General features: G+C 47.9%; 1 protein-coding gene across 3 annotated transcripts in view; it reads right to left on the bottom strand.

The window, feature by feature from the left end:
- The window catches only part of TMEM132E (transmembrane protein 132E), a 124,588-nt gene that overhangs the window by 37,940 nt on the left and 70,835 nt on the right, over positions 1-15,813 (bottom strand). The window contains exon 1 of one of the 3 annotated variants that reach the window (XM_083479191.1): positions 2,595-3,388. The exons of 1 other annotated variant lie outside the window; for it this stretch is intronic. In XM_083479191.1, the coding sequence (XP_083335317.1) occupies positions 2,595-2,682 (88 nt within the window). In that variant the 5' untranslated portion in view covers positions 2,683-3,388. Of the gene's footprint in view, positions 1-689; positions 859-2,594; positions 3,389-15,813 lie in introns of those variants that run through there. One more of the 3 variants, XM_083479193.1, reaches the window with a different exon arrangement.

The raw sequence follows: 15,813 nt of genomic DNA, 5'->3' as shown, positions 1-15,813 counted from the left end.
TTTTTTATGCTACTGCTATTGCTTTTTTATTGCTTCTTTTGTATGTTTTCAATTTGTTTTATTGTGCCCTGAAATTTTGTAAGCCATCCTGGGGATTTTATTGGACGGGGTATAAATCCCGAAAACAAAACAAGCAAACAAATGAATGAATCATTTTCTTTTCTTTTCATTCTCCTGTTACGCCACGCAAGCCAACATCATACAGAAATCAGAGATCAGGCGAGATATCCCACCTATCGGCTTGCAATAGATGCCACAACAATTAGGGTGTCACCCAAACCATGGTTGATGGACACAGGTGAATTACATTCTTTGGGGGAAAGCAAAAGAAAAGAATAATTTTTAATGCAATGCTGGTCTTGATCTCCCTCTGTGAACTTTTCAAATCAGCAGTCGCCAACACAGCGCCCACAGGCAGGAGAGTGCACATCAGTACCTTGTATGGTGCCTGCGAAAATCTCAATAAATATCTCTTCAAAAATCCAGGGTGCATGAGGGTCTATTTACTCTTCCTTCTCAGTATACTAACCCCTCTTCTCATTTAATTCCCACAACAACTTGGTGAGATAGGCTAAGCTGGCCCAAGGTCACCCAATGAGCTTCTTCGGCCAAGTGAGGTTTGAAACACTGGTCTCCCAGCTCCTAGTCCGACACTCTAACCACTGCACCAGGCTGCCTCACCCACCTACATTTCATTGGAGATGAGGATGGGACACCCAGCCACTTTCTGAACAGAGGACAAAGGCAAAGAGCTGCTTCTCCCTGTGAGGAAGCACAGCAGTGGCTGGTGCAGGTGTCTTTTCCCAATAAACTGGGGCATTCCCACAGTACTTGGCGAGCCACTCTCTTTTTATGCTCTTTTAGAAGCAGCAGCCATTTTGTGTTACGCCCCACCTCAGGCAGCCATTTTGCATTACGCTCCACTCACATGGCAGCCATTTTGGAGGAAGTGGCGCCCACAGGCCCCAAAGCACTGGCAGCCACTGCTGCAATGCAGATTTTCAACAATCTTTTCCCTCTACATACGAGAATGTTCAGGCAGCTCTTAGTGCCTATCACCGTCTTCACCAACCTAGTTCTGTCCAGAGGTTGTCGGACGACAACTGCCGTCAGTCCTAGACCATGGCCAATTGTCAGGGATGAGGGGACCTTTAGTTCAACAGTGTCTGAAGGCCGCCACTAAAGTGGTGAATTATTATTAGTAGTAATAATATAATGCCCTTCATCCGCAGATCTCAGGGCAGTATATCCTGCTACCGTATCTTTTCCAGGATTTCTGGTATCTCTTTGTAGGTTTTCTTAGTTGTCCATTGTCAGCTGTTATCTGTGGGATTCAGAGTTCCCTACTTTTTTTTTTTAAGCAGAAGGTAACACAAGACCCATTTTACTCCACATAAAACTACGACTGTGCACCCCACTTTTGTGAAACTCTGCACAGAGAGTCTGGGTGGGAAAAGCTGTCGGGTGGCCAAATTTTAAACGTTCAGGTGGGAAAAGGCTGAGATACAGAGGTTTAAAGCCCAGCGGGGGTGTCTTTTCCAGCTTGAGGGCCACATTTGCTTTTGGAGAGCCTTCTGGGGGCCACGTGCTAGTAGTGGCCAGGGACAGAGGCAAAAGAAAGTGAAGCAACCCTTTGGAAAGGTCAGATCGATAACTCAGTCAATAGAGCATGAGGCTCTTAATCCCAGGGTGGTGGGTTCGAGCCCCACGCTGGTCAAAAAATTCCTGCATTGAGGGGTTGGACCAGGTGATCTTATGGTCCCTTCCAACTCTATGATGCGCACCCCTATTGGGTTCTGGAACGATGGCAGAGAGAGGGGGCAAAATGTCTCACTGACTATCCAGGAGACAAGCTTGCTGGGACTCTGTCGATCAACATGTGAGAAACCAGGACTTCACCAGCTCCTTGCAGCAATGTCCAACCACAGGCTGCAGGTCATATCCTCCAGAGACACCCCCTTAAATAACATGAAATAAAGCAGAAATGGAGTGATCTCGCTGCTGCCGCCCTCCCCTCCACAAGCAATCTGTGCATTGCCCCCACATGATCCAAAGCGCCCTGCAAAACTGCTTGCAATCTGTCTCGCAATTAGCATCTGGAAATTAAGGCACAGAGATTCCCAGCTTAGCCTGGTGTTAATAGGTAGACAGCTTTGCTGAGGGGGTGGGGGTGGGGGGAGGCAGGTGCAAGAGTTAAATCCGCAGAGAGTTGCCTGCCAGCCAGCTACAGAACAGTAGCTTTCAAAGCCCAGCGATTGCTCCCCTAAAGGAAGCCTGCTACGGGCTTGGGTAGAGGAAACAGAACCGAATTCTCCCATGGATCCTTACAGAAAAGATCCTACGAATTTCACAGAGACAGGATGGCTGCATCTCTCCATTTGGGTTAGAATCGCGGAATTAAAAGCCCCCCCCCCCCCGTGGGTTATCCAGTTCAAGCCCCTGCAATGCAGGGACCGCCGCTCCAGAATCCCTGGCAGGTGGCCATCCAAGCTCTGTTTCAAAACCATGCAGGTCAGTCACAGCATCTCAGACTAACCTACCTCACAGGGTTGTTGTGAGGATAAAATGGGGAGGAAGAGACTGGTGTGTGTCACCTCGAGCTCCTTGGAGGGAAAGGTGGGATGCAAAGGCAATAAACAAAGATGTGGTACAGTCCATTCTGCCTCTCCAGGACTCTACCATCTCCTTCGGCTGTGTGCATCAATCCAGCATGTTCTCACAACCCCCCACCCCAAACCTCCCTTCTTCTCCCCCACCCCAATCTTTCCCTTCTCCTCTGTGCGGTTTTATCTCACCCGTGCCAGCTCCGCTCTGCCTTCAGAGCCTGGCTGCAGCTCCTATCAATTTGTCTCAGCCTAATATCTCAGCGGAGAGTCGTAGCTAATGTCCAGATATTCTTGGCTCTTGTCGGAGCGACCGCAAAAGGCCTCCCCATTGCCACCACACTCTAAGCAGCATACTGAAGCCAGGAGTTATTTTGCATCGTGCAGAGCAACAGAGCTATGAAGCAGGCTAGAGATGGCTGGCGCCCTGCCCAGTATGTGTGGGAGAGGCCCAGGGTCTCTCTCTCTCTTTCTGTGTGTGTGGCAAGAGGTCGTAATGAAAACGGGAGCTTGGTGGACACATAGTAAGCTCTGGGGTGGACTAGGGGTGCACTGTTCATGTAGCCAACAATCAGAAGAAGAGAATTTCTTGGAAGTACCGTATTTACTAATTCACACCTCCTTTTGGCCAAATTAGGGTGCACGTTAGATTTGATGGCACATTTACATTCGCCAGCAAATACTTTTTTGGTTTTTAAGGTTTTGAAAAATTGAGGTGTGCATTAGATTCGAAGGCGCATTAAATTCACATAGATACACTAATCAAATTATAGAGTGGATTTGCGTAAGTGGGGAGTTGCCTGTACTTACGTTATGTTGCATTTATGTGTTTTTTATGATGTAATTATTTTTAATTTCATAAGCCACCTTGAGCATGTTTTCAACTGTGGAACTGCAGCATACAAATGAAACAACAACAACATTTATACCCCGCCCATCTGGCTGGGTTTCCTCAGCCACTCTGGGTGGCTTCCAGCACATACAAAAACATAATATATATGTATGTATGTATGTATGTATGTATGTATGTATGTATGACAAACCTAGACAGCAAAAGCAGAGACATCACCTTGCTGACAAAGGTCCGTATAGTTAAAGCTATGGTTTTCCCAGTAGTGATGTATGGAAGTGAGAGCTGGACCATAAAGAAGGCTGTTCGCCAAAGAATTGATGCTTTTGAATTATGGTGCTGGAGGAGACTCTTGAGAGTCCCATGGACTGCAAGAAGATCAAACCTTTCCATTCTTAAGGAAATCAGCCCTGAGTGCTCACTGGAAGGACAGATCCTGAAGCTGAGGCTCCAGTACTTTGGCCACCTCATGAGAAGAGAAAACTTCCTGGAAAAGACCCTGATGTTGGGAAAGATGGAGGGCACAAGGAGAAGGGAACGACAGAGGACGAGATGGTTGGGCAGTGTTCTCGAAGCTACAAACATGAGTTTGACCAAACTGCGGGAGGCAGTGGAAGACAGGAGGGCCTGGCGTGCTCTGGTCCATGGGGTCACGAAGAGTCGGACACGACTAAATGACTAAACAACAAATGTATGTATGTATGTATGCAAAACCCCAGGACCAACTGTTCTCTTACAGTATATCCCTGCCTGATCACTGAGCTCTTAAGGGGAGTCCCTGTTACTGGTTCCCCATAACTCAGACCCCTGCCTCAGTTCCGCCAGAAGCCATGCTGCGTTGAGTACTGTGGCCCAAATTTTGCAGAACTCCCTTGCAGTTGAGGTGAGGCAGGCCCCCTCCCTGTTGAACTTCCACCACCTACTGAAGACTGTTTCACTCAAGAGGGTATTTTATTTTCACTTTGATTATACAGATATAACAGATTCTTATTTTTCCTGTGTGTTGTATCTTTGTAAACTGCTCAGAGGCCCTTGTAGTTAAGTGGTATATATATTGTTTTAATGGTAATAATAAATGTTCTGTCTGTAAGCACCCCATAACACAAGCAAAACAAAAACACACAGCATCATATCAAGTCCTTTGTGTTTCATTTCTTATTTTTTGCTTTTATGTAGAGGGTGTTCTATATTTATGCATGCTTTCTATACATGCTTTTGAATTCTTATCAAACATGCATAATTCAGGCAATGGACTTGATGGTGTTTACGCAAGAAGCTGTTAATGGCATTCCAATATTTAGATTATTTATGCACTTCAATATTATTATTTTGGAAGATATATATAGCACTATAGTGAGATGTGATAATTATTTACACCCACTCTTCAAACTGGCCTGTTTATACCTGTTTTTCAAATACTCGAAGCTTTCCTTCTTTTTGACTACTATAGTGGAACGCCATAAAGCATGATGAAAGAATGACGGAAATACTTTTAAAGGGGTTTAACGCATAATCAATAGAAGCAGCCCATCCTCTCATAGGAACATAGCAAGGTGCCTTATTGGTTTGTCTAGCTCAGTACTGTCCACACTGACTGGCAGCAGCTCTCCAAGGTTTCAGGCAAGGGAAGTCCAAGCCCTACCTGGGATCTTCTGTTCTAACCACTGATCACTACCACCATTAACTGCTACTATGGGATATAAATACAACAAATAAGCTCTTTGTTGTTTGCCTGCATAAGAAAGCTGGAGGAGCCAGACAGGTGCAGAGGTCAACCTGGCATCCAGAGATCTCCACAGGGTCACAATTAGACCCACACCAGTCACAAAACACACCTGGGTGTCTGGGGAATTCCAAAAACTGCTGTCAAGGGCAGTTGTCTCCAGAATTTTGCCATATATTAAACTCCCTGTGGCAGCCATTTAATGTGATGCCATGCCCACTTGTGGCAGTCATTTTATACTGTACCAGGCCCAACCATGGCCAGCAATTTTGTCAGATGCCATGCCTACCCAGGGCAGCCATCTTGCGACTGGCACTCACAGCACTCTTCCTAAAACTCGAAGTGTGGCCCCTGGTTCAAAAGACGCTGTCTCAGCCCCAATCACTTTCTGTCAGGGCTGAATTTTAAGACTGCAGGCTCCTCCGCGGCAGGGATCTATGGTTGGAGTCAGGAATGGGATACCCCTTGTCCATAATAGGCCTAACCTTGCCTTGCATTAACATGTGTGATTGTGTGTGTCGGTCCTCTTGTGGTTCGGGGATCAAATCTCACCACACACACACTGGGGCCGAATGCAGCCTTTCGGAGCTATCTTTCTGGCCCTTGGGATTTCTCTAGGTCACACCTCTCTCCCTAAGCCACATATCATGTTTTCCTTGAGTGTTTTTGCCCAGCTAGAAGGTCTCCTTCAACTCTGCCACTTCCCTGAATGGTGGAAAGAGAATGGAGGGGTGTACAGAGAAACCAGACCATGGTATCAAAGGTGAAATTCATGTTCATTGTTCCGCCTGTTTTTGCCTCTGACCCCAAAAGTATTGCCCCCAAAGGGAGCGAGTCCCTTGGGCTGGAAGGGGCGCCTCTACCCCCAAGGCAGAGGCAGAAATCGGCGCCAGCCTTCCATCAATCCCATGGAATACCCAGTAGCATGATAGCGTGTTTTCATTATTCCCGAGAGCCTGCTAGTAATTCAATTAAAAGCTTCAGAAGAAAGCAGCCCTCGACGCTACCTGTTTATATCGCAGCAAGCAGCCGGGAATTCTCAATAAACCATCTGAATACACTTGAAATTTATAGCCGTGATATACAGCTCCAGAGAAGAGATGGGAAAGCAACAATGGCAACAGGAAACTTTTGCTCAGATTTAAATAGATGAACTGGCCAGCAGTGAGTCAAGGCCATTTGTCCATCTGACCTAGTGATGACTGCTCCCAAGGAGGCGGCCACTGTGGTGCTCTCCAAATGCGGTGGACTACAACTCCCATCATGCCCAGCCATTGCAGTGGATGATGGGAGTTGGAGTCCCCCCCCCAAAAAAATCTATTTATTGTATTTATATCCCACTTTTTTCTCTGAGAAACTCAAGGTGGCATACATAGTTCTCCCCCTCCTCATTCAGTTCCCACAACAACCCTGTGAGGTAGGTTAGGCTGAGAGGCAGGGGCTGGCCCAAGGTCACAATCAGTGAGCTTCCTGGCCAAGTGGGGATTCAAACCCTGGCCTACCAGGTCCCAGTCCAACCATTATGCCACACTAGCTCTATATGGAAGTCATCAAACTGGCTATCCCTGGTCTGCCGCTGTCCAGAGTCTCAGTAGGGAGGGGTGACTCTCTCTCAGAAAGATGCACACAGGGCATGGAGAAGGTGGACGGAGGGAAGTTTTTCTCCTTAATGCTAGAACTCATGGACATCCAATAAAGCTGAGAGAATCGAGACAGTTCTTCATGCATAGTTAAACTGTGGAACTCCCTGCCACAGGAGGCAGTGAGGCACCAGCTTGAACGACTTTAAAAGGGGATTAGCAAATTTATGGAGGAGGAGAAACTATCATCGGCTACTAGCCATGAGAGTTCTGCTGTGCCTTCACAGTCAAAGGTTGTATGCTTATGGATACCAGTTGCTGGAAACCACAGGAGGGGAGAGGGCTGTTCTTATGCTAAGATCCTGCTTGCTGGTTTCCCAGAAGAGGCATCTGGCTGGCCACTGTGAGAACAGGATGCTGGACTCGATGGGCCATCAGCCTGATCCAGCAGACTATCCTCGCGTCCTTAGATGCCAGGGACTGAACTTGGAACTTCTGCGGGCAACACGATGCTCTGCAGCCGAGCTGCGACGGCCCATTCACCGAGGCCACCGGATTGCGCCGGGTCTATGAATTATTCATCTCCATTACGCCCAGACTCGGGGACGTTTTCCTCCGGCGCCCGTGAGATTAAAGAGCCCTCAGCTATCTCTGATCTCCTCCCCGCAACAGAGAGAGAGAGAACGTCGCCTCCGCGTCCCTGCTAAGCTTTCCGTTCGATTAGCTGAATCAATGGAATCCCCTCGGTGGTTTGTAAGTAAAGGCGCGGGGCCTCCTCCGCAGGGTCGTGGGAAACCAAGAAAAGGAGAGGGAGAGGCGCCCTGCTGATCTTGCAGCTGCTGGAAAGCAGAACAGAAGTCGAAGCCGGTAGCTGTCTCTCTCCCCTCTGTACCGGCTCATCTCCAGCCAAGCAGAGCCAAAGAGCCAATTTGGGGGGGGGGGAGCAATAACTGGCCGAGGGTTCCCCCCTCCCTGCTTGCATTTATATGGATGGATGGAGCCACTCCGGCTGAGTGTTTAAGGTTGAGCGATAAGCCCATTATGAGCAGGGCTAATGGCAGCGTGTGGGAAACCTTTGCGACATGGGCAAAGCGGTGTGATAATCAGATGCTCCACTCCGGCGCATGCCAGGGCCCATCCATCACAGGGAGGCTGCCACGCGGCCTCATCCCGCCCCCTAAGTGAAGAGACACACACACACACCCTTAACGTGTCAGCAACCCTCAGGCACTATCCACAAGAAGGTCTGAGATGGAAGAAAGCAGCTCTGCCACATACCCAGGGTTGAAAGCAGCTTGGAGGTCACCAATGGTCATTGACTTGGATGGCTTTAAATGAGGACTGGACAAAATCACGGAGGGCTATTGACTGGACTAAATGGGCCAGTAGTCTGAACCAGCAGGCTCTCCTGGTTTCCTTATGGTGTGTTCGCTGGACGGAGCAGTGTTCAAAATTAGCCAGGCACCAGACACGTTTAGCGACCAGCGCAGGTCCAATTGCGACCACCTGGAGATCTCCAGATGCCAGGGTAGCGACTGGGTAAAGCAAAATGTCACTTACAGAAGGATCTGAGATATTGCCATTGAAGCTTGAAGGTGTTTTATTCTGGATTGCTTTATCTGACGTTTTATAAAAACAAACAAAAATGGAGCCTAGACATCGTATTGTGGCAACCGTAACCCAGGTTTAAGGCACCATTTGGTGATTAGATTATACAGTGGAACTTCGCTTTTTGAACATCTTGGCTGCCAAATGTTTCAGAAGCCGAACACCAAAAACCTGGAAGTGAATGCTTCCACTTTCAAATGCACCTCGGAAGTCGAATGGCTTCTGCCATTTTCACCATTCACTCTGCCAACAGCTCTTTAATTTTCGGTTTCCGAACGTTTCAGAAGTCAAACAGACTTATGTCCGAAAACCGAGGTTCCACTGTATATGAGTTTTTAAGACTGGTCCAGAGGTAGAAAGCTGAAATGGTGAAGGAAAAACCTTATTGGTCTCTTCTTACATCATTTCATTATAATTTTATTACTGATCATACACTGGCCTGGGAGCCTAGGAATTATCTTAAGAAGTATACTGGACTCAGCTGGATTTTTGTCGCTGGTGTAAAGTGGAACTCCTCAGGGGTCGATACGGTTTTCCTTCACCCCACCTCCAAAGTCAATTCCAGCTGGAAAACTGCTGCTAAGCATGTGAATACACACACACACACACACACACCAGCCACTTACTTCAGACCCTGCAGGTGAATCGGCCACTCGGAAAAATGTCCACCGCCGTTATAGATAATTCATTTCCTTTCTGTGTCAAACCCACCCCTAATTCCTATCCAAAGCCACTCTGGGCAAAACTGTAAGCAACAGACGCACTCTCCGTAATTGGATAGCAAAATTGCAACGTAATACATTTCGAGCGTACATGCTCTGCATCCATTTATTCCTACTCGAACTCATTCTTTGGAAGAAGCCGAGCTGGGTAACTGGGAGGTTTATTTGCCTGCGCTGCTGCCTTTCGAGATTTCCGTCAGGCACGGCTTATGATGCATTTGCAAAAACTGTCCGCCCAGCCAAGAGGACTGGAAACTTAATTCACGAGAAAGAAAGCCAAGATTCTTAGGGTGGTGACCGTCACATGGAGTATCAAAGGCCACACATGCGCAGAACTCTAGAATGCACAGTCATATGGTTGCTAGTGAATGGAAAGGCGCTCTGCACATCCTCAGAGGAAGATGGACCCTGCATTATTGCTTCAAATGCTTCAGAGTCCTGGTGCCGAAAGCAGGAATGCCATCTTCTAAGTGTGATTTCCTTTTGAAAATTCATTAATTGCATACCATTTCTTTCCCTCCCACCCACCACCCCTCAGATAAGTAAACAAATAAATCCCCGCAGGTGACCCACTTCCAACGATGCTCATATTGCAATTTAGGTGAAAATAGTTGGCAATTATAGAGATGTACAACCCACAAAGTCCTTCACACACTTGAGAAATGCTGCTAATCTGCTCTCGCCAATGTTCTTTTAAGACCCTTCAAAAGCTCTTGGAGACAGACTCTCAAGATCAGCCTTTGATTTTGTTTCTTAGGGGAATGTCTGTTGAAATCCTTTGCATTCAACATAATGGGACTTGCTTCCAGGACACTGGGAAATGTAGTTTTCCCTCTGTACCCAAATCCTCAGAAGGACATGGGCACCTTGGGAACTATACTTCTTTGTTTTAAAATATTTTGCCACACTCTAACTGAAAAGGTGCTCAGGGCACCTTGCACAGCTCAGTAGTGAGAGAGACCCTGCATTCCATGCCCACCCCCCACCCCTGTTTCAATTCTAAAAGGCACATCACACAAGGAGAAGGCAATGGGGAGGGAGGAGGAGAAAAACAGGCTCAAGCACCCATTTTTAAAATCACAGTTCTTATGACAATCCGCTGGCTTTTATTTCCCATGGTTCCCGGAACCTGAGGCCAACATTTGGTGCAACATTTGTGGATCCATGGAAGGAACCAGGCTGAGACGAAAGATCACTTGATTCAAAGATGAGCTTCTAGGGCAAATAATACTCAATTCAAAATGCAGCCCAACATTGCAGGCAAGACAAACCTGGTATTCAGAAGCAAGTCGTTTCATCATCATTCATTTGTTTATCTATTTCATAAGATTTGCATACTGCTTGAATCCTTAAAAAAAAAAAACAAAAAAAACCTCAAAGCTGTTTTTGAAAAAAGTTAAAAAGCATTATCAATAAGAAGAATTAATAGCAAATTGAAACTTTCAAAAAGTTATAGTAACAATGGACTAAAAACAGAATTAAAACTCGCACCAACTTTTAAGCATCTGGGTATTCTTGCCTAAACAAAAATGTTTTTAACAGGCACCAAAAAGAGTACCGTGATGGCGCCTGCCTGAGGTCAAGAGGCAGGGAGTTCCACAGAGTGGGTGCTGCCACACTTACAATGTGGCACCTGTAACAGGGCCAGTTCTGCAGATTGAGGCAGTGGGGTATATGGGGGTAAGGCAATCTCACAGGTCACCTTCAAAAGGAGGAGAGGAGAGACCATCCTGGGCTCTGATTGGGTGATTCAGCTCCCCTCCCCACCCCCATGGCCAATATGTCTACAAGCAACCAAGCAGATAGAGAAGAAGCTGTAGAAGGCAGAAGGGGGGAGAAAGAGAGACTCATTCATTTGCATATTCATTTAGCCATTAATTTGAAGTTGGAGCCTGCCCTGACTTGAAAGCAAACGGTGGGGAACGATAGATGGAGAGGCGCAGATAACGTTATCTCGTTAAATTTCTACTCAAATCCAATTAAAATGGCTAAATGCATAACCGTTATGGAAAAACGTGGCCTCTCTGCTTAAGTGCCTCTGCCTCTCCCCCTCCTCCTGCTCAAAGAGGATTCCTGGGCAATTCTTCAAAGGGAACCCTAGATCAGGTGCTCTACCACTGATGTACGCTCTACCTCCTTTCGCTAAAAAAATAAAAGTTAAGACTCTAGTCCTCAGGATTCTAAATGTCAGGATGCTTTAAATAGAAAGGTAAGAAGCTGCCTCATGCAAAGGCCTCAGACTATCGATCCACATAGCTTAGTATTGTCTACACTGACTGGCAGCAGCTCTACCTGGAGATGCCACTGGGGGTTGAACCTGGGACCTTCTCCATGCAAATCAGCCACTCAGCCACAGACCCATGGCCTTTCCTCCAAGCTCCTATGAACCAGATGTTGCCATTAAAGGCACAAGACCATTTGTATCCCCAGTCAGTTGGCAACGCTAGCTTTGAATTGCACAGTAGCCTCCCCTGGGGGGAAAAAACAAGATGGCAACTGCAGACTTCGGCCCCCACCCCTCACACAGGGCCACCTTCCCAGGAGCAGAGGGAGGCCGGGCAGGCCTGCAGTCTATTTACGATCCAGTCCATTACGCGGCTTGTGAATAAACATGGCTCATTGGCACCACTGTGAAGTCAGCATTTAAGGGAGTGTGAGGAAAATGGCCGCCCTGGGAGACGGCATAAATCAGGGGCCTTAATTGGAGGCCTCTGCATTTCTTCCTTCCGGTGGGATGCGGTCGTGACTGATGGGAACTCGTGGATGGGAGGGTCCTTAATTTCTTGCCAACTGTCACTGTCAATCTCTTCCCCCACCCAGCCACCACCACTACCTCGTCTACCTCTTAGCCAGCCTTTCTCAACCTGTGGGTCCCCAGATGTTGTTGAACTACAACTCCCATCACCCCTAGCTAGCAAGGCCAGAGCTCAGGGATGATGGGAGTTGTAGTCCACCAACATCTGGGGACCCATAGGTTGAGAACCATGGGGTGCTGCAGAAGAGAGATTAGGTAATTCGACGCCAAGGTTTAAGGAACCTCAAAAGATGGAGGACTCTCCTCTCTTGGAGGTTTTTAAGCAGAGGTTGGATGGTCCATCTGTCAGGGGTCCTTGAGCTGCGATTCCTACACTGCAGGGGGTTGGACTTGATGACCCTTGCCGATCCCTTCCAACTCTACAATTCTGCTGGGCTCCTGCACCATAGATCTGTCCAACACTGACCGGCAGCAGCTCTCCAGGGTTTCTTCCCCCAAATACTCCTTGAGGATATTGGGGTTGAACCTGAGAGTTCCTTGCATGGAAATCAGATTCTCTATCACTCAAGCTACGGCCCTTAAGACACAAGAAGAGAGCCAGTGTGGTGTAGTGGTTAAGAGCGGTAGTCACGTAATCTGGGGAACCGGGTTCGCGTCTCCACTCCTCCACATGCAGCTGCTGGGTGACCTTGGGCCAGTCACACTTCTTTGAAGTCTCTCAGCCCCACTCACCTCACAGAGTGTTTGTTGTGGGGGAGGAAGGGAAAGGAGATTGTTAGCCGCTTTGAGACTCCTTAAAGGGAGTGAAAGGCGGGATATCAAATCCAAACTCTTTTTCTTCTCTTCTTCTTATGTTGAATCAGAGCATTGGTCCAGCTACCAGGCATGTCCCCCCACCCTCAAAAAATGATTGCCTCCCAGGGAATACTGGAGGGTTAGGTCCTGTACCCATGCCCGAAAAACTGGCTAACAATTCAATTTGGTTCCACAATATTTAAAGAAAGGCATGGTTTTTTAATTGTGGAGTTTTTTAACTGCCAATTTTTAAATAAAAATAAAAAATGGGGGGGATCCCAGTTGAGGATGCTGTTGAAGAAATATGCTCTTGATGCAGCAGCAGGCATCTATGGTGTCCAGATCAAGGGAAGTACAGTGGTACCTCGGGTTACAAACGCTTCAGGTTACATACGCTTCAGGTTACAGAGTCCGCTAACCCAGAAATAGTGCTTCAAGTTAAGAACTTTGCTTCAGGATGAGAACAGAAATCATGCTCCGGCGGCATGGCAGCAGCAGGAGGCCTCATTAACTAAAGTGGTGCTTCAGGTTAAGAACAGTTTCAGGTTAAGAATGGACCTCTGGAACGAATTAAGTACTTAACCTGAGGTACCACTGTACAGCTCCATTGTGCCTTAGTTAGGCCCCCACCTGGAGTTCTGTGACCATTTCTGGGCACCTCAGTTTGAGAAAGATATTGAACAGCTGGAAAGGTGTGCAAAGGAGAGCTACCAAGATGATCAAGGGCCTGGAAACCAAGCCTTAGGAGGAAAGGTTGAGGGAGTTGAGTATGTTTAGCCTGGAGAAGAGAAGATGCCATCTTCAAATATCTGATGGAGGATGGAGCAACCTTCTTTTCTGCTGCTCCAGAGAGGAGGGCTTGAACCAATGCATTCAAATGACCAGAAATGTCAGGAAGAACTTTTTGACAGAAAGAGCTGTTCGACAGTGCAATGGACTCCATCAGAAGGTGGTGGACTCTCTTCAGTGGAGGTTTTTAAACAAAGGGTGGATGGTTCCCTGTGATGAATTCTTTAGCTGTGGTTCTTTTTAAAATAGATTTTTTTCACAAAAAAAGAACCCTTTAGCTGAGATTCCTGCATTTCAGGGGGTTGGACTAGATGACCCTTGGGTACATTCCAACTCTACAATTCTTTGATGCTATCATTCTGCTCACTGACACCCTCTTCATTACAGCCCAGCATTCAGGGCTGGATCCAGCCCACAAAAATAGGTTTGGAAGACTAATAAGCGTTGGGGAATCCTAACACAAAGTTAAACTCTCTTTATTCCACTCGCAAATTCAATGAACATCTTTTTGGGAAATGTGTTTCGCCCCTTGTTTTGAAAGCAGTGGCTTAATCCAAATCTATGTGATTAATAGCCTAGAAAAAAAACACAAGATCCAAGGATTCAGGGTCTCACCCAAATGGGATGCCTTTCTCTCCCCCTTCGGCTGCTGTTCCTGATCTCATCCTGCACATCAGATGGTCCCAGATTCCCTGGCAACCAACACAGCAGGGGGGGCCTAGATTACGGATCTGGCCAAGATTAGTTGAGCAAAATCTGGATCACGGCACCAAACGGGCTTGATTTCCTCTTAAGAAGAAAATGCATTTAAAGCGCCCCGTAATCTCTCGCCCAAAAGAGGGCAGCTGGCCAGGGGGAGGGGGGGAAAGGTGGAGGGAGAGCACAAAGGGGACACAATGCTAATCCTGCGGGGAAAGCTATCTAATCTTCCCACACAGAGCAGTAGATGGTGCGCAGACAGAGGCTGAATGTCGGCATGTAATGGGATGTGCGGCAGGAATCTTGTTTAGCCCTGTTTGGTTGCACGATGCGATTTCCACCAGAAACGGAGCAGGCTTTTGAGTTTAGGAGAGAGAAATCACGAATGGAAGAACCTATGAAGAGCCTGCAGGATCAGGTCAATAGACCATCTAATCCATCATCTCCCCCCCCCCCTCAGTGGCCAATCAGGTGTCCACTTTGGGAAGCGCAAAAGCAGGACCTGAGCACCAGAAGACTCTCCCTGCCTCACCACTGTAGTAAAGGTAAAGGGACCCCTGACCATTAGGTCCAGTCGTGGCCAACTCCGGGGTTGTGGCGCTCATCTCGCTTTATTGGCCGAGGGAGCCGGCGTACAGCTTCCGGGTCATGTGGCCAGCAGGACTAAGCCACTTCTGGAGAACCAGAGCAGCGCACGGAAACGCCGTTTACCTTCCCGCCGGAGCGGTACCTATTTATCTAGGTTGGCAGGAGCAGGGACCGAACAACGGGAGCTCACCACGTCGCGGGGATTCAAACTGCCAACCTTCTGAACAGCAAGTCCTAGGCTCAGTGGTTTAACCCACAGCGCCACCCGCCTCACCACTGTAGTTTCCAGCAACTGGCGCTCAAAAGCATTGCTGCCTCCAATCTTGGGGCTTTTTAAAGAAAAATGCTGAACAACAGGGGAACACAACAGTTGCAAAAGATGATGCACAGCGTACAGAAAGCAGGCAGGGACTTTTTCTCCCTCTCTCCTAACACTACAACTCGTGGACATCCAAGGAAGGTGAATGCTGGAAGATCTGCAGGTGCAGTCAAATTGTTGGACGGTTGCAGCGCCTGCTGTGGCTGCAGAGACCAATACAGGAGAGACATGTTTTGTTGCAGCTGGGGAAGATGAAGGCATCCGGTTGTGCTGCTGCAGATGCACCACACCGTTTCTCCTCTCTGCACACCACCCAGCGGTCATTCCTCCTCTGGTCACTGCTATGGACGCACAACCTGACTGCCTGGGTCTAGGCACTGCGGCCGTCTGCAAGGGATTCCCACACAGCAGAGTTGACATTTTCAGCCTTCATGTCCCATTTGCAGACGTCTTTGTAATGCCGAGTTGGTCTGCCAACGGGCCTAGAGCCTGAAGCCAGCTGCCCATAGAGCACCTCCTTGGGGAACCTTCCCTCTTCCATTCTGCGGATGCGACCGAGCCAGCGTAGAAATTGCCGAGACAGGAGTGCAAAACATGCCGCGGATGTGGGCTTGGGAAGATCCAAGGCAGGCAAAATGAAGACCTCCTTCGTGTGATGCAATGCAAAATTGTGGACTTCGTAACCACAAGAAGCCGTGATGGCCACCAACTTGGGTGGCTTCAACAGAGGGTTCGATGCATTCACAAAGGATAACACTACCCAACAGCTACCAGCCAATGTG

The sequence above is a fragment of the Podarcis liolepis genome, assembly GCF_965112155.1.
Source record: "Podarcis liolepis genome assembly, chromosome: 16".
In the NCBI taxonomy this organism is placed as follows: domain Eukaryota; kingdom Metazoa; phylum Chordata; class Lepidosauria; order Squamata; family Lacertidae; genus Podarcis; species Podarcis liolepis.
This window is presented reverse-complemented; position numbering and strand designations above follow the sequence as displayed.